The 17,638-nt window shown below is 45.4% G+C and overlaps 2 protein-coding genes across 2 annotated transcripts in view; one reads left to right on the plus strand and one right to left on the minus strand.

The window, feature by feature from the left end:
- The window catches only part of LOC135523017 (uncharacterized), a 34,948-nt gene extending 28,564 nt beyond the window's left edge, over positions 1 to 6,384 (minus strand). Inside the window, exons 1-8 of the mRNA XM_064949745.1 lie at positions 6,276 to 6,384; positions 4,631 to 4,829; positions 3,883 to 4,063; positions 3,615 to 3,740; positions 2,885 to 3,078; positions 2,266 to 2,416; positions 1,158 to 1,273; positions 906 to 972 (exon numbers count right to left, since the gene is read on the minus strand). Of these exons, the coding sequence (XP_064805817.1) occupies positions 906 to 972; positions 1,158 to 1,273; positions 2,266 to 2,416; positions 2,885 to 3,078; positions 3,615 to 3,740; positions 3,883 to 4,063; positions 4,631 to 4,829; positions 6,276 to 6,289 (1,048 nt within the window). The 5' untranslated portion in view covers positions 6,290 to 6,384. The remainder of the gene's footprint in view (positions 1 to 905; positions 973 to 1,157; positions 1,274 to 2,265; positions 2,417 to 2,884; positions 3,079 to 3,614; positions 3,741 to 3,882; positions 4,064 to 4,630; positions 4,830 to 6,275) is intronic.
- A 317-nt stretch (positions 6,385 to 6,701) lies between these two features.
- On the plus strand, positions 6,702 to 17,175 carry LOC135521923 (tumor necrosis factor receptor superfamily member 5-like). The gene is made up of 8 exons (XM_064947739.1): positions 6,702 to 7,290; positions 8,959 to 9,084; positions 12,009 to 12,155; positions 12,589 to 12,682; positions 12,842 to 12,918; positions 13,271 to 13,384; positions 15,894 to 16,031; positions 16,760 to 17,175. The coding sequence occupies exons 1-8, from the start codon at positions 7,209 to 7,211 to the stop codon at positions 16,939 to 16,941; spliced, it is 960 nt and encodes a 319-aa protein (XP_064803811.1). The 5' UTR covers positions 6,702 to 7,208; the 3' UTR covers positions 16,942 to 17,175.
- Positions 17,176 to 17,638: the final 463 nt, after the last annotated feature.

Raw genomic sequence — 17,638 nt, forward strand, 5'->3', positions numbered from 1 at the left:
CTTTGTATTTTCTGAAATGAAATCGCGATTGCTCATCAACAACAACGCTAAAATAAGGTGCAATATGTCGGAGCTTGTTTTTTTTTTTCGAGTTCCCAGTTATCTTGAACACACTGAAGTTGGAAGTCGAAGATTTCCCAGTTCCCCGTTGTTTTGAACATGTCATAAGTAGCCCTGGTGGTCCATCCATCTGTAGTAGGTGCAACACAGGATGCATTGGCCAATTCATTGCCAACTTCAGCTTTAGTTTGCTTATATAGAGCGACCTGTTTGCTGAAATGGGTATGAGAGGGCAAAGTTTGTTATGAGGCTTGAGCACTTTCTCAAGGTGATGAAACCCACTATTCTTCTCAACCCCGGAGAGTGGGCGCATATCCACGGCTATAAACATACCACAGGAGTTTGGTGGCACCTTAATTGGAGAGGACAGGCTAGTGGTAATGGCTGAAGCGGAATAAATGGAATTGTATCAAATACATCAAACACATGATTTCCAAGTGGTTGATGTCAATTCCATTTGCTCCGTTCCAGCCATTATTATGAGTCGTCCTCCACTCAGCAGCCTCCACTGAAAAATACCTATCGCTTCTGTAATTTCTTTGGCCCAGTCAGAATCAGCTGTGAAGGGCTGCTTGAATGTAGAGGGGAGACGAAGTTCAACATAACTAGTTCCTGGCTGCACTTCACAAAAGGAAAGCTTGAAATGCGGCAAGTTAATTTTTTTCTAAAAATCCCATGTCCAAATGTCCCCTTAATTCAAGAATGACCATCATACCTATATCCATACTTAACTTTTGCTATTTTTCTACACCAGAACATTTTGCGTTACATCTATCAAGAGTGTTAATCGCTGGCTATATTAATCCTGTGAAATACCATTGTAGAGATGGTCTCATCTCACTCACGTTCACAGCGGTACACAGGACTCCACTCGCCTGTCCTCTGGCATGTCGACTCATACTCTTTGTCACCCTTTGAAGAGAGAACACACGTATCTAGTAGTGTACAATCTATTATGTCATGTCTTTGAGAACATTCAAATTGTCAACATTTCTTCAGTTCGTCTACAGCACCAAACTAAGTTCTTGGTTGAGTATGAAAGCTATCTGAACCCTTTTACTGCTACTTGTGAACTTACAGGACCGTCGTCTACTCACTGTGTTCAGAACACTGCCGAGGTCACAGGTCACCGTGACTGTGTCACCTTGGTGATATTCAGGTTGCTGTGGGGTCAGGGTGGAGTTGGAGGTCACAATCCCTCGGCAGGTCTTTGCTGCAATGAAGTCATGACTTTATTTTGATCTATTGTACAGTGCCTTGAGAAAGGATTCAACCCCCTTGACTTTTTCCACATTTTGTTGTGTTCCATAATGTGGAATTTTGTTTTTAGAAAATACAAATAAAAAAATAAAAATGAAAAGCTGAAATGTCTTGAGTCAATAAGTATTCAACCTCTTTGTTATGGATAAGCCCAAATGAGTTCAGGAGTTAAAAATGTGCTTACAAATACACATAATAAGTTGCCTGGACTCACTTTGTGTGCAGTAATAGCGGTCGACTACCCCATCTCTGTACCCCACACATACAATTCAATTGGCTGTAAAATATATGGCAACACTTGAAAATGGCTGTCTAACAATGATCAACAACCAACTTGACAGAGATTGGAGAATTTAATCAAGAACGATTGGCAAATATTGTTTAATCCAGGTGTGCAAAGCTCTTAGAGATGTACCCACATTTTTCTTCAAATGACAATTAAATCCATTTTAATTTCACTTTGTAACAAAATTATAAATGTTTTAAGTGCGGGGCGGCAGGGTAGCCAAGTGGTTAGAGCGTTGGACTAGTAACTGAAAGGTTGCAAGTTCGAATCCCCGAGCTGACAAGGTACAAATCTGAACAGGCAGTTAACCCACTGTTCCTAGGCCGCCATTGAAAATAAGTTTTTTTTCTTAACTGACTTGCCGAGTAAAATAAAGGTTAAAAAAAATAAGTCAAGGGGGTTGAATACTTTCCGAAGGCACTGTACAGTGTGGTCCCTTGTAGCTCCTTTGTAGAGCTTGGCGCTTCCATACGTGAAATGTCTGCATGACTGTAGGTCACTTAGAATAAAAGCGTCTGCTAAAGGGTATGTATGTTACATGATTTAATCCAGGAATGTGCTTCTTTATGTATAAAAGTTGTCCTTTTTCAGTTATTGTGTGCATATTATTTCATGGATTCATATAATGAGTAGTTTCCTAAAAGCGTACATGACCCTACTTGTGGTTTTGTAGTGGATAGTGAAGCCATTGTTGGAGCCCTGTCCATCAGAGTTGAAGAGAATGCGGGCGTGGTGTGACCCAGTGCGGAGGGGAGGGGGGGGAGGCACACCGCCACAGAATGGCCCCTGAGTCCCAGAGGAAGTCTCAACCTGAAAACAACAGAATATGATGTATCGGGAAAACAGGATATGTACTGTATCAGGAATACTGTAAGAGTACAAGGTGAGAGAGGGACATTGTTGTTGAAGCATATTCAGTGACATTGAAATGTAGTTGATTGGTTTAATGTTCTCCTATTCGATGTGAAGGTGACGGCCACTTTAGCTACCAGATGCCTTTTATGAAGTTTTTACTCTAGACCATTGCGCTACGTTTGTGTGCATTGAAAACGTTTTAAAAACATTTTAAAAACTACAAGGCTGAGGGGGTTACTCTCACAGCATATGTCAAGTTCAAATCTAGTTAGAGGAATTGGTCACCTTCATGGGAGGGTGCACAGCATAATGTAGGAATTTCACAGAACTTACACATAGTAATAGTGAGAATCAGCAGAGTTTTTCTTGACCACATGACCTAAGAAAAACTCTAGGCCCTATTTATAGGCTACAGCTACTCACCATGAGTGTGTCCACACACTGTCCGTCTGGCCCCTGCTCCACATCAAACTCCCCAGTGAAGTGTAGAAGCAGCTCCAGGTTGTCCTCTACTGACAGGATGTAGGAGCAGTGGGCATGCTCAGCATACGGGCCGGGCCGAGAGGGACTGGATATCACACCACGCAGCGAGCCGGACAGGTCCTCAGTGCAACTCACTGTGGTAGAGGCGTATGATCAATAACATGACCCTCAAAGTCATCATCATCATTATTATCAAAGAGGGATGGTGTTGTATCATGGAGTCGGTAGCTGTACGAGCAACAAGTAGTAACGCCATCGCATCTTTGTCGTTATTAACACAATTTGCAACATCACCATCATAATACTTCATTCTTCATCATTCTCTCTTTGTTTTCATTTCCCCTTCGTGCTCCTCCTTCTTGCTCTCCTCTGTTCATTCTGTCTTTCACTTCCTCTTTCCCTGTCCCTTCCCATCTCTCTGTCTCGCTCTCTCAATTCAAGGGGCTTTATTGCCAAAGCAAGTGAAGTAGATAATAAACCAAAGTGAAATAAATAATCAAAATGAACAGTAAACATTACACTCATAGAAGTTCCAAAAGAATAAAGACATTACAAATGTCATGTTATGTATATATACAGTGTTCTCTCGCTCTCTTGTCTGTCTCTCCTTTTCTTTCTCTCTCTCACCTGGTCTCTCTCTCCCTCTCTACCTCGTCTCTCTCCTCTATACCTGTGCAGGTGTGTCCGTCAGTGTCCAGGTGGTAACCAAGGCGACAGGAGCAGAGGTATCCTCCAATGTAGTTGTGGCAGAACTGGGTACACCCGTTATCTGGGTCCTCCTCACACTCATCAAAGTCTGTCAGAAGACAACATATGTCTGACTAAGGTTCATTGGTCACATGACGTAATGCAACAACAACAACAAAATACAATTTCATCATAGTCTAAGAGAAATACAGCAATGCTTTATGAACCAATGCTCCCTTTCTCCTCCTCACCTTGCAGCATGTAGAACCCTCTGAAACCAGTGTGTCTCTTGGTGTTGGAGTAGTCAGAGCGGAACGAGAGAGAGAGGCAGCCCTCCACAGAGGAAAGGAGTGAGGGATTGACGGTAGAATCAAGGTCCTCAAACGACATTTCACCACATTGAAGGGCTATCTGCTTTCCATCTGCAAAGATCTAACAGAAGGATGAGAGGAGAGAGAACTTTTGTCCCATCTTTAAAAAACACATGGACACCTTAGGATTTCTAATTGTGACATCTAATATCCCTCCCATTCCCACCCCAATAACAGTAATAATAGACAACATTTTGCCATATCTCAATGTATGTTAGATTACAGTAAAAGTGTCATCCTTGAGTCAGTGACACATGACTTTAATCAATGGATTGTTCATGCTATGTATTGGCCAATCAGAGGATTTGAAGCTAAGCAGTCCTCCATATGAATGAATAGAATTCTATGGTGTTTCAAGGACAAAATGTATTTAATGTATTTAAGTATGCTTTAAGGAAAATGTTTTATGTTTAGTTCACATAATATAATTTAAAAGTATGCATTAAGTTGACTACATTAAAATAAGCATGGCAAAAGCAAATGTAGAAAATAATAAATGTATTTCTATAGCTTCCAAAACATTTTTTACACTGGGGGGGGGAGTGCCAAGATGGAGGCTTCAAAACAGCACCTCCTATCAGTCATATAGTGTGTATATAAATAATTACTTTTAACCATTCACACTGACCTCCAGGGCGTCGTTCTCGCAGTCGTGACTGTCCTCCATGTCCAGGTGTGTCAGCCTGAGGGCGAGGGTGTGGCCGTGAGGGGCACACCTGCTCCAGTTCAGACTGGCATCAGGTGGGTAACCACGGGGATAGCTTGGAGACTCCACCCACCCCGAGAGCATCGACATGGCACAGAGGGGCAGGAGGAACAGACCGAGGCTGGGGGAGGACGAAAACAGAAAGAGGGTTGGATAAAGACAGAAAGAGAGAGGGATGAGAGGATGAAGACAGAGGGGGGGGAGGACGAAGATAGAGAGAGAGAGGGGGAGAGAACAAAGACAGAGAGAGCGAGGGGGCAAGGACGAAGACAGAGAGAGAGGGGGAGAGGACGAAGTCAGAGAGGGGGAGAGGACAAAGACAGAGAGAGGGGGGGTGAAGACAGAGAGAGAGGGGGAGAGGACAAAGACAGAGAGAGGGGGAGGACGAAGACAGAGAGAGGGGGAAGAGGACAAAGACAGAGAGAGAGAGGGGGAGAGGACAAAGAGAGAGAGGGGGAGAGGACAAAGACAGAGAGAGAGAGGGGGATGAAGACCGAGAGAGAGAGGGGGAGAGGACAAAGACAGAGAGAGAGGGGGAAGAGGAAGAGGATGAAGACAGAGAGAGAGAGGGGGAGAGGACGAAGACAGAGAGAGAGAGGGGGATGAAGACAGATAGAGAGAGGGGGAGAGGACGAAGTCAGAGAGAGAGAGAGGGGGGAGAGGACGAAGTCAGAGAGAGAGAGAGGGGGAGAGGACAAAGACAGAGAGAGAGGGGGTGAGGACAAAGACAGAGAGAGGGGGAGGACGAAGACAGATAGAGAGGGGGAAGAGGACAAAGACAGAGAGAGAGAGGGGGGAGAGGACAAAGACAGAGGGGGAGAGGACAAAGAGAGAGAGGGGGGAGAGTACAAAGACAGAGAGAGAGAGGGGGGATGAAGACCGAGAGAGAGAGGGGGAGAGGACAAAGACAGAGAGAGAGGGGGAAGAGGAAGAGGGTGAAGACAGATAGAGAGAGGGGGGAGAGGACGAAGACAGAGAGAGAGAGGGGGATGAAGACAGATAGAGAGAGGGGGGAGAGGACGAAGACAGAGAGAGAGAAGGGGGAATAAAGACAGATAAAGAGGGGGGATGAAGACAGACGGGGGAGAAGAGAGAGCAAGAGACGGGGGTCAAAAAGGGGGTGAGATACAGAGAGAAAGATGGGACAAAGTCAAAGAGGAGAACAAGAAGATTAACAAAGAGACACCGAGAGAGAAGGAAAGTATGAAGAAAAAGAGAGAATCAATAATGTAAACAAATAGAGAGAGAAACAATCAGACAAACAGAAAGAATAAGGGTGAGAGATGCATGTGAATATCAGTTCAGATATTACATATATTATAATATTAGCCCTCATTAACAAATGCAGGGTTCATTTCACACAATCACATCCATTGAGGAAGAAGAAAATTACACCACATATCCCAAGAAGGAAACTAAATCACGATCGTTGCATAAGGTCGTCACTTAAAATGTGTTTCTTGTTTTAATAAATATCAGTGCTGTATAAATGCAGGAAGATGAGCTTACATATTATATTTGTGTTTATATTCTGTTTGATAAGAAATTATGAAAAATCATTACATACCTCACTCCTAACATGGTGAGGAAGTGATCACTTCTGCCTCAGCAAATAAACACTCACTGTCTTTCTCTTTCCTTGCTATTTCACTTTAACTCTCTTCCTCTAACCCCTCCCACTGGGCACAGACGTCAATTCAACGTCTATTCAACGTTGACAGAGAGAACTTTACTGTTAATTTTTGATTGTTTATTTCACTTTTGTTTATTATCTTTTCCACTTGCTTTGGCAATGTAAAAATGTTTTCCATGCCAAAAAAAACTTTGAATTGAATTGACAGAGAAAGGGACAGTGTATAGAGAGTTAGGGAGAGAGAAGAAGGAAGAAAGAGAGAGTCAGGGATATATATTTCTGTCTTCATCTACTCATCATATGAACACATCTCTCAGATCAGCAGCATTACAACACTATCAGGACAAAGGTTCAGCAAATGAATAAAGGGAGAGAGAGTGACAGGAAGGGCTGGAATGGTCAGGAGAAGTATCTTATTGTGTTGGTGTGTATTGTGTGCCACATCTGGACATACTGATCTGGAGACAGTGCCAAAAGCAGCCTCTAGAATCCTCCTCTCTACAACTAGTTTACACGGTCCAGAACAGTGCACCTTGTGCCAGAGAGGGGGGGCAGGAAGGAAAGGGAGGAGAGAGAGAGACGCACAGGGCAGATGAGGGGCATCGGGGCTTTCCGCTGTGGAGGACAAGCGAGGGGGAAAGAGGTGGGTGAGAGAGGAGAGGAAGCAGCTCTATATTGTCACTGAGAGGACGGAGGACACAGCGGAGGAGAAGACAAAGAGTGAGTGATACTTCAGCGGAAGAAAGAAGTCAAAGTCAGAAATAGTGATAGAGAACAAGGAGAGAGAGCTGGAGACAGAGAGGCGGAGTGTGAAAGGATATACATTCAACTGAGACCACAAAGAGACTATTATCAAATGTACTAGAGATGACTGGATTGGGATGCAAAACTGAGGAATACCTTCATGATGCTTCTGGGGTGGAAATGTGCTGTGAGCGTTGTCGTAAAGGTCAGTGGCTACTGGTGTGTTTCTGTTGTCATAAAGGTCAGTGACTACTGGTGTGTTTCTGTTGTCGTAAAGGTCAGTGACTACTGGTGTGTTTCTGTTGTCGTAAAGGTCTGTGACTACTGGTGTGTTTCTGTTGTCATAAAGGTCAGTGACTACTGGTGTGTTTCTGTTGTCGTAAAGGTCAGTGACTACTGGTGTGTTTCTGTTGTCATAAAGGTCTGTGACTACTGGTGTGTTTCTGTTGTCATAAAGGTCTGTGACTACTGGTGTGTTTCTGTTGTCATAAAGGTCAGTGACTACTGGTGTGTTTCTGTTGTCGTAAAGGTCAGTGACTACTGGTGTGTTTCTGTTGTCGTAAAGGTCAGTGACTACTGGTGTGTTTCTGTTGTCGTAAAGGTCAGTGACTACTGGTGTGTTTCTGTTGTCGTAAAGGTCAGTGACTACTGGTGTGTTTCTGTTGTCATAAAGGTCTGTGACTACTGGTGTGTTTCTGTTGTCGTAAAGGTCTGTGACTACTGGTGTGTTTCTGTTGTCGTAAAGGTCAGTGACTACTGGTGTGTTTCTGTTGTCGTAAAGGTCAGTGACTACTGGTGTGTTTCTGTTGTCGTAAAGGTCAGTGACTACTGGTGTGTTTCTGTTGTCATAAAGGTCTGTGACTACTGGTGTGTTTCTGTTGTCGTAAAGGTCTGTGACTACTGGTGTGTTTCTGTTGTCGTAAAGGTCAGTGACTACTGGTGTGTTTCTGTTGTCGTAAAGGTCAGTGACTACTGGTGTGTTTCTGTTGTCGTAAAGGTCAGTGACTACTGGTGTGTTTCTGTTGTCGTAAAGGTCTGTGACTACTGGTGTGTTTCTGTTGTCGTAAAGGTCAGTGACTACTGGTGTGTTTCTGTTGTCGTAAAGGTCAGTGACTACTGGTGTGTTTCTGTTGTCGTAAAGGTCAGTGACTACTGGTGTGTTTCTGTTGTCGTAAAGGTCAGTGACTACTGGTGTGTTTCTGTTGTCGTAAAGGTCTGTGACTACTGGTGTGTTTCTGTTGTCGTAAAGGTCAGTGACTACTGGTGTGTTTCTGTTGTCATAAAGGTCTGTGACTACTGGTGTGTTTCTGTTGTCGTAAAGGTCTGTGACTACTGGTGTGTTTCTGTTGTCGTAAAGGTCTGTGACTACTGGTGTGTTTCTGTTGTCATAAAGGTCAGTGACTACTGGTGTGTTTCTGTTGTCGTAAAGGTCTGTGACTACTGGTGTGTTTCTGTTGTTCAGATGGCTGTTGGAGCAAGATGTCTGAAAGACCAGTGTTATACATGTGCCACATATACATATTATACTATATTATCAAATGATGAACTGCAGTATAGAGGGAACACAACAGTCCCTTTATCTCCACAACACTACATGAACACACAGGAGGCTGCTGCTCTGTGGGGAGGACGGCTCATAATAACGTCTGGAGCGGCACGGATGGAATGGCATCAAACACATGGAAAACGTTTGTTTGATGTTGTTGAAACCATTCTGCTCCAGCCATTACCACGAGCCCGTCCTCCCCAATTAAGATGCCACCAACCTCCTGTGATGAACACATTACTATGGACAGTATAATACGGTGGCCTGTATGTGGGGGTATGGATGATCACATTTCTCTGTCATTCTCTCATTCCAACCTCACTCCAGGACAGTATGTTCGCACCGACTGTGGCAAGTCTACAAAAACAGTGTGTGGGACCTGTCAACGTGGATACTACACTGCTGAATTAAACTTCTTGAAAAAATGTCTACCCTGTAGGCTCTGCCAATCCAGTAAGTCCCCCCTCCTTCCTCCCTCCTCCCTCTGTCACTTCCTCCTCCTTATTCTGATGGTTCTACTCATTGTTCTCCTGTCTCCTTAAAATCATTCATTTTTGATCCGACTCATCCACTCTCTCTCTCTCTCTCTTTCTCTCTCTCTCTCTCTCTCTCTCTCTCTTTCTCTCTCTCTATCTCAATCTCTATCTCCACCCCCTGCTCTCTCTCACTCCCTCTCTCTCTCCCCCACCCTGCTCTCTCTCACTCCCTCTCTCTCTCTCTCCCACCCTGCTCTCTCTCTTACTCTCTCTCTCATTCTCGCTCTCTCTCACTCCCTCTCTCTCTCTCTCCCACCCTGCTCTCTCTCTCATTCTCTCCCTCTCTCTCTCTCTCTCTCTCATTCTCTCGCATTCTCTCTCTCTCTCCCCCACCCCTGCTCTCTCTCATTCCCTCTCTCATTTTCTCTCTCTCATTCTCTCTTTCTCTCGCTCACTCCCCCAACCCTCCTATCTTTCTCTCTCTATCACTTTCCATCCCCTCTCTCTATCCCACCTATCTCCTCATCTTTACATTCCCTCTCTCTATCCCACTTCTCTCCTCATCTTTCCATCCCCTCTCTCTATCCCACTTCTCTCCTCATCTTTCCATCCCCTCTCTCTATCCCACATCTCTTCTCATCTCTCTTGAACTTTTCATTATTTTCACCTCATTTCATCTTTTTTTGCCTCTCACACTCAATACCCCAACTCTCCCTCTACCATCCTCTCTCCCACTCTTTCTCTCCCTTCTCTTCTCTCCGTCTCCCTCTCCCTCTACCGTCCTCTCTCCCACTCTTTCTCTCCCTTCTCTTCTCTCTGTGTCCGCTTCTCCCTCTACCGTCCTCTCTCCCACTCTTTCTCTCCCTTCTCTTCTCTCTGTCTCCCTCTCCCTCTACCATCCTCTCTCCCACTCTTTCTCTCCCTTCTCTTCTCTCTGTCTCCCTCTCCCTCTACCGTCCTCTCTCCCACTCTTTCTCTCCCTTCTCTTCTCTCCGTCTCCCTCTCCCGTCCTCTCTCCCACTCTTTCTCTCCCTTCTCTTCTCTCCGTCTCCCTCTACCGTCCTCTCTCCCACTCTTTCTCTCCCTTCTCTTCTCTCCATCTCCCTCTACCGTCCTCTCTCCCACTCTTTCTCTCCCTTCTCTTCTCTCCGTCTCCCTCTCCCTCTACCGTCCTCTCTCCCACTCTTTCTCTCCCTTATCTTCTCTCCGTCTCCCTCTCCCTCTACCGTCCTCTCTCCCACTCTTTCTCTCCCTTCTCTTCTCTCCGTCTCCCTCTCCCTCTACCGTCCTCTCTCCCACTCTTTCTCCCCCTTCTCTTCTCTCCGTCTCCCTCTCCCTCTACCGTCCTCTCTCCCACTCTTTCTCTCCCTTCTCTTCTCTCTGTCTCCCTCTCCCTCTACCGTCCTCTCTCCCACTCTTTCTCTCCCTTCTCTTCTCTCTGTCTCCCTCTCCCTCTACCGTCCTCTCTCCCACTCTTTCTCTCCCTTCTCTTCTCTCTGTCTCCCTCTCCCTCTACCGTCCTCTCTCCCACTCTTTCTCTCCCTTCTCTTCTCTCCGTCTCCCTCTCCCTCTCCCGTCCTCTCTCCCACTCTTTCTCTCCCTTCTCTTCTCTCCGTCTCCCTCTCCCTCTACCATCCTCTCTCCCACTCTTTCTCTCCCTTCTCTTCTCTCCGTCTCCCTCTCCCTCTACCATCCTCTCTCCCACTCTTTCTCTCCCTTCTCTCTGTCTCCCTCTACCATCCTCTCTCCCACTCTTTCTCTCCCTTCTCTTCTCTCCGTCTCCCTCTCCCTCTACCATCCTCTCTCCCACTCTTTCTCTCCCTTCTCTTCTCTCCATCTCCCTCTACCGTCCTCTCTCCCACTCTTTCTCTCCCTTTTCTTCTCTCTGTCTCTCTCTCCCTCTACCGTCCTCTCTCCCACTCTCTCTCCCTTCTCTTCTCTCCGTCTCCCTCTCCCTCTACCATCCTCTCTCCCACTCTTTCTCTCCCTTCTCTTCTCTCCGTCTCCCTCTCCCTCTACCGTCCTCTCTCCCACTCTTTCTCTCCCTTCTCTTCTCTCCATCTCCCTCTCCCTCTACCGTCCTCTCTCCCACTCTTTCTCTCCCTTCTCTTCTCTCCATCTCCCTCTACCATCCTCTCTCCCACTCTTTCTCTCCCTTCTCTTCTCTCTGTCTCCCTCTCCCTCTACCGTCCTCTCTCCCACTCTTTCTCTCCCTTCTCTTCTCTCTGTCTCCCTCTCCCGTCCTCTCTCCCACTCTTTCTCTCCCTTCTCTTCTCTCCGTCTCCCTCTCCCTCTACCATCCTCTCTCCCACTCTTTCTCTCCCTTCTCTTCTCTCCGTCTCCCTCTCCCTCTACCATCCTCTCTCCCACTCTTTCTCTCCCTTCTCTCTGTCTCCCTCTACCATCCTCTCTCCCACTCTTTCTCTCCCTTCTCTTCTCTCTGTCTCCCCCTCCCTCTACCATCCTCTCTCCCACTCTTTCTCTCCCTTCTCTTCTCTCCATCTCCCTCTACCGTCCTCTCTCCCACTCTTTCTCTCCCTTTTCTTCTCTCTGTCTCTCTCTCCCTCTACCGTCCTCTCTCCTACTCTCTCTCCCTTCTCTTCTCTCCGTCTCCATCTCCCTCTACCATCCTCTCTCCCACTCTTTCTCTCCCTTCTCTTCTCTCCGTCTCCCTCTCCCTCTACCGTCCTCTCTCCCACTCTTTCTCTCCCTTCTCTTCTCTCCGTCTCCCTCTCCCTCTACCGTCCTCTCTCCCACTCTTTCTCTCCCTTCTCTTCTCTCCATCTCCCATCCTCTCTCCCACTCTTTCTCTCCCTTCTCTTCTCTCCATCTCCCTCTACCATCCTCTCTCCCACTCTTTCTCTCCCTTCTCTTCTCTCCGTCTCGCTCTCCCTCTCTCAGGCAGTAACCAGAAGGTATCGAGGGAGTGTGAAGCCAGTAGTGACAGGCAATGTGTGTGTAAGACAGGTCACTACTGTACAGACGATGGATGTGAACACTGCCTACCTGTGACCCTGTGCCCTCCGGGTTCAGGTGTCGTGAATCAAGGTGAGAACTGCCTCCTCACCTCTACCCCACAGGAGGTTGGTGGCACCTTAATTAGGGAGGACATGCTCGTGATAATGGCTGCAGCGGAGTCAGAGGAATGATGGTTTGATGCCATTCCATTTGCTCCGTTCCAGACATTGTTAAGGGCAGTTCTCCCCTCAGCAGCCTCCTCACCTCTATACCCTGTTCTAATATGACAGACCATTGCCTCTGATGAGCTGATCATGAGTTGGAGATACAAAGGCTGGTATTGAAAAGACACCTGACAAGAAATCAGAGTCTGTAGTCTAATAAGATGCACTCAGAGTCAATGTTTAAACCACTGTGGGCCTTTGTCAGTACAAAACATCTTATTACTGTGCTTGTATAATCTGCTGGATGTACTTTACTTTGAGCAGCTGACATGTCTGACACTTGTTCCTAAACCCCCCAGCCAACCCCCAGAATGACACAGTCTGTGCCCCGTGCCAACCTGGGACCTATAACAGCATCAACGATGCCACCACAAACTGCAAATTACACACCAGGTCAGAACCCTTCACACAAAGTGGCTCTGATTTTTATCGAACGTCAACTCAGTAGGTGCATTTGGTTGGCACGAAACGTTTGACATTTTTCTACAATTGTGGGACAGTGGGGTTAACTGTTAACTGTTTCACAATCACTTTCTTTCCTCTCTCTCTCAGGTGTGGGGACCTAGGGAAGGAGGTGAAAAGTGCTGGGACTGAGACTACCGATGCTGTGTGTGGTGCCTTCATATCTCGTAGGTCTAATAGGATCTCCTTTTATTGCACAGTAGTATAAAATATATAGAAATCTAGATGGTATGACATTTGACATATTTCTTCCACCTCCCCTCTTTCTCTCTTCATTGAATGATTTGACATAATAAATGTACATCTAATACTGTAAACAAGATTAGAGCACATTGCATTCTCCCTCAGAAATGGTTCAAATAGTGCCTCATATATAGATTTGCTGGAAGTTAGGATCAATCAAAACAAACCTCTCTCTCTCTTTCTGTCCCTCTCCCTCTGTCACTCACCCGCTCTCTCTTTGTCCCACTGTCTCTCTCCCTGTCTCTTTACATCTCACCCCCTCCCCCTGTCCCTCAGGGTGTCATTGGATACTACCTACCAGTCTGTGGGCGGGACTAGTGGTGACCTCACTCCTCATCATAATCTTGATCTACATCTATTGGAGGGCCAAGGATCAATCATACATGCCAGGTGTGTATATCATCACTGCCAACACCCAAATAGTGTGTATTTGTTCACTCCTCATCGTGGATTTGATGCAAGCATTGGCTAGAGGGAGCTGCCACCATATTCCAGGGACTCTCTTTGTACTGTAGAACAAGTTTGAGGTATTTACCAAGACATTACAATGAAACATTTTAATAAGACAGAAAAATAGGGTTGTTGGTCAGGAGCGATGTAGGTGTGGCAGGGCAGGCTTCTTGGGCAGGCTCACGTGAGACCCCTTGTCTGGGTACCTGGTAGGCCACGGTAGGCCCCTTGGACAGGTGCGGGTTGGCCCTTGAAGGGCGCGAGTTGGACCCTCGGGCGGGCACAGGATGGCTCCTTGGGTTAGCACAGGTTGGCCCCTTGGACGGGTGCGGGGTCATGTTGTAAACCTGTGACAGGGATTAGCCAAAGCCCAGGGCATCAGGAAAGGTGGACACTCTTTACAGCACAGCAGGATGTGGAGCCAAGGGGGAGCGGAAGGAGATGCCACGGCAACAGCGTCACTCAGGCTCCATTTGGGAAGCGTGTGACAACTCCAAAGCAACTGCCAGCTGATGCTTTGTGTCCAGTGCGGTTGGGAGTTAGACGAGGGTCTTGACTGGTCCACAGTGGTGACATTACAGGTTCAGTAGACATGGGTAGCTGGGGGAAGAGGTGGTGTAATGCTGCGCCATTTCCCACAATGGTGCTTGTTTATGTTGGTAGCCCAAAGACGTGATGAATGGAGACGAAGTCATGCTGTCCTGTCTGGTTGATGGGTGACCAATCACTCCGACACTGCCTACAGTGGAAACACTGTCTCTGCCGTGGTAGATGGAAATCTGCTGCAGTACACATGGTAAACATCCTCCAACTTGAAGGATCATGAAAAATAAGCTAAGGAACCTAGGTAGGTCATTGGTTGGATAGATGTCACCAGGCATACTCGCAAATGACAGACAGTGCCAAAGTTCACCTATTTATCGAGGACTTGTGGTTGGACATGGTGAAGTTGGATTTTGTGGGGTTCTGCGACAAAGGAGAGACCTCATGAGCAGGTTGCAGAACATACAAGGTGATAAGCATAAACCTATTAAACCAATACATCTGAAATGAGGAAATAGGAAACAAACTTACTCTTAAAAGACACAACTGGAGGGGGGGAACTGAGAAATGGCTTGACAGGCTTTAAATACAAACAAGAAGTGTGAACGAGCCTATCAGGGCAGTTCTGATCATTACTGACAGGTGTGTGATTGCATGAGCGAGTCAACAGGTGAAATCAACTTGCTTGATCAAGTCCATCTCAGCTGTATGCTACTCCAATCTGAGGGCTGTTGTACATACGTCATTATAACCTATTAACAACTTGTTTGTTTCTTCGGGAGTCATTCAAAAAGCACCACTCTTGGTCCCATTTGATAGTTAGGCCTACTAACTGTTAAGTAAATGCTATTTTCATCTCTGTGTGATTTCCCAGCCAGCAGATTTCAGATCATGTACAGTACATTTTACCCGGTGACAGATGTAGAGGCAGTGAGAACTCTTAGTGTGTCTTTTCTCTCCTACACAGTGACAATATGCATCACATTGTAAAAGTATTAGGTGTCAAGGTGCTAGACGTAATTTGGATTGAATGAAAGGAAACAAGGTCATTGCTTTTCACCGTCAGACGTAGGAACTCGCCACTTCCTCTAGAGATTAATCAGATCAAAGACAATATGAGTTATAGTGAAACTCGCATACATCGCTCATGTTTATGCTCCATCAGGGGCTGAGTGCACAGCACATCAACCAATATGAGTCCAAGTGCAGATAAAAGTTACAGGAGCTTATATAAGGGGCGACACTAGACACCACTGCTATTGGCTTCTGGTTATAACATTTATGTTTCAGCCTAATATCTCAAACAAACAGCTGTTTGTTAAGAAACGACTGAGCATAAAATTGGAAGTAGAGAGAACATTGTAGGCACATAGAGGATATCCGTGATCTCAAACTCATATCCTCTTTTTGAAAAATGCTGTTTGAAATGTTATTTCTAAGGGTTATTTGACATTGATATTTCGATCATATCACATTTAATTCAAATCAAACTAAATGTAGGTTCCACCAAATAAATAACCAGTTAGACTGAACAACTGCCTCCAGATTCCATGTACATCCACTCATTATCAGGAACTATAGTAGGTATGAAACAAGCTTCTACTGTAGCTTCTTGAGTTTGTGAGACTTGGGGACAAAACCACATCCTGTTCTATGTTGAGCTTGACACGGTTATTGGAAAACCACATGACACGTTTCACAGTCAGCTAACTCATAGCAAGAAAACGTTGGGTAAAGTACACTGGCGTCACCGGTTGACACATTTGGTGACTGTCCTGTTTATCAATGCTTCACCAGTGGTGGTTGGACTTCCCCACAATAACAAGTCAGATAAGATACAGCAAGTATATGAATGTTGATAGTGCTACTCAGTGATCTCATGTCTGTCTGCCTGTCTTGTCTGTAGCCAACTCCAGTGGTCCTGGAATTCCTGTAGAGCCTGCACCTCCTTCCTTCGCTCCAGCTGAGCTCAAGTTCCCCACCGAGTGCAACAGCCATTGGAGCCTGGACCAGAAAGCCACTGAACCACTCTTCATCAACACAGGTGAAAGTCCCTCAGTGGTAGTTGGAATAGTTCACCACAATTACAAATGTACCTCTTCTGGTGCACAAGAAAGGAAGTATTCAGTACACCCAGAGAGTAGGTTGGGTTTGTTTACTGAGCTACAGGTTAGCATTAGCACCATAGAGTGCAGAACAATATGAGTGATGGGACCCTGGTTACCATGGTTTAAGGACTTGATTAAATCTATATTGCTGAGGTTTAGCGTTATAGAGTGATTTAAATTTAAAGGCAATGTTCCCCTAAATGCTGTATATGTCGGCTCAATTGGAAATTACCTTTCAATTTCAAGCACGTAATTCAGCGCCATAGAGCTGAACTTTGGCAATATACATTTGACATTTTGATGAACTAACCCTTTAAATCATCTCCTGACAAATTGCATCACCAAAAACACACTGTTTCCATGTAGAGTAGCTATTTGTGATAAACCTTCATTAGTCTATATTACACCGTATCCATCACTCATAGAAGTTCTGCAGCTTCCCAATGATCAATAATGTGATGACTCTCCCCACTTAGAATGGATCAGATGTAATGTAATCTAAACTGAGGCTGCCCATATAATCAACCATCAGGATGAGCTATTCTCTATTTGCAAGAGCCTAAATCAAATCATTAAAATACAGATGTATTGTTACCTCTATGGACACAATGGTTGGAGGAGGGTTATTGTTGTGTGCTCATACTATTTCCCTTGTGTATCCCAGCTGTTATTCAGGTAAACGGCTATACATCAGACTGTGAAGTTGAGGCCGATGGCGCCACCATAACAATGACAACATCAGAGCAATTCAGCCAATCGGATCACAGTAATGGAATGAGAGGAAATGACATCAGACCCTCCCGCTACCTATCAGAGCCACAGGAAGATGAGTGGCAAGGGACTTAATTCTGATTTTCAACTAAATCTTCTTTTTTAAATTACATTTTTCAATGAACAAGACCTACATGGGAAAACAGCTGAGCAGATTCCTTGAAGGTTCCTGGATACAATCCCTTTTTTAAAGTCTTATCCCTGCAATGTAAATATACTGAACTATAAACATCCAATGAACATTCTTTGTTTCTTAGGTCATTGAAAAAAAACTGTTGGGGAGGGTTTAAATAAAGTATAACCACGGAGGTCAAATGTCATCATTGCTTCTCTATTTTACATTTTTATAAGGAACTTTCAAAGCCCCCGGCGGCTGGACATTCCCTAATGACGACCTGTTGTCAGTTACTTGATATGAACATCAAAGGGGTGGAAAAGAGATTGATGAAGTAGATGTATATAGATAGATATTCATTTTAACATCACAGCATCTGTTCAATGATGTTTTAACCACAGCATTGAAAATTCTGTCAAAACAGTTGACGCTTTAGCAAAGTGCAGAATCTAAAATGTAGACAACACCAGAGTGGACACCAATTAATTGTTTGCTGCCCCCTGTAGGATAGGAGTAGCAGCTGCTACCATACTTCAAACTGCTTTACTCTGCCCTCTAGTGTTATCAGCTAGCATTTACAGATAAATCAGTTGCGGACTGCGTTCGCACAGGCAGCCCAAGTCTGATATTGTTTTCCATTGGTCTTTTGACCAATAA

Source organism: Oncorhynchus masou, chromosome 30 (assembly GCF_036934945.1).
Source record: "Oncorhynchus masou masou isolate Uvic2021 chromosome 30, UVic_Omas_1.1, whole genome shotgun sequence".
NCBI lineage: Eukaryota > Metazoa > Chordata > Actinopteri > Salmoniformes > Salmonidae > Oncorhynchus > Oncorhynchus masou.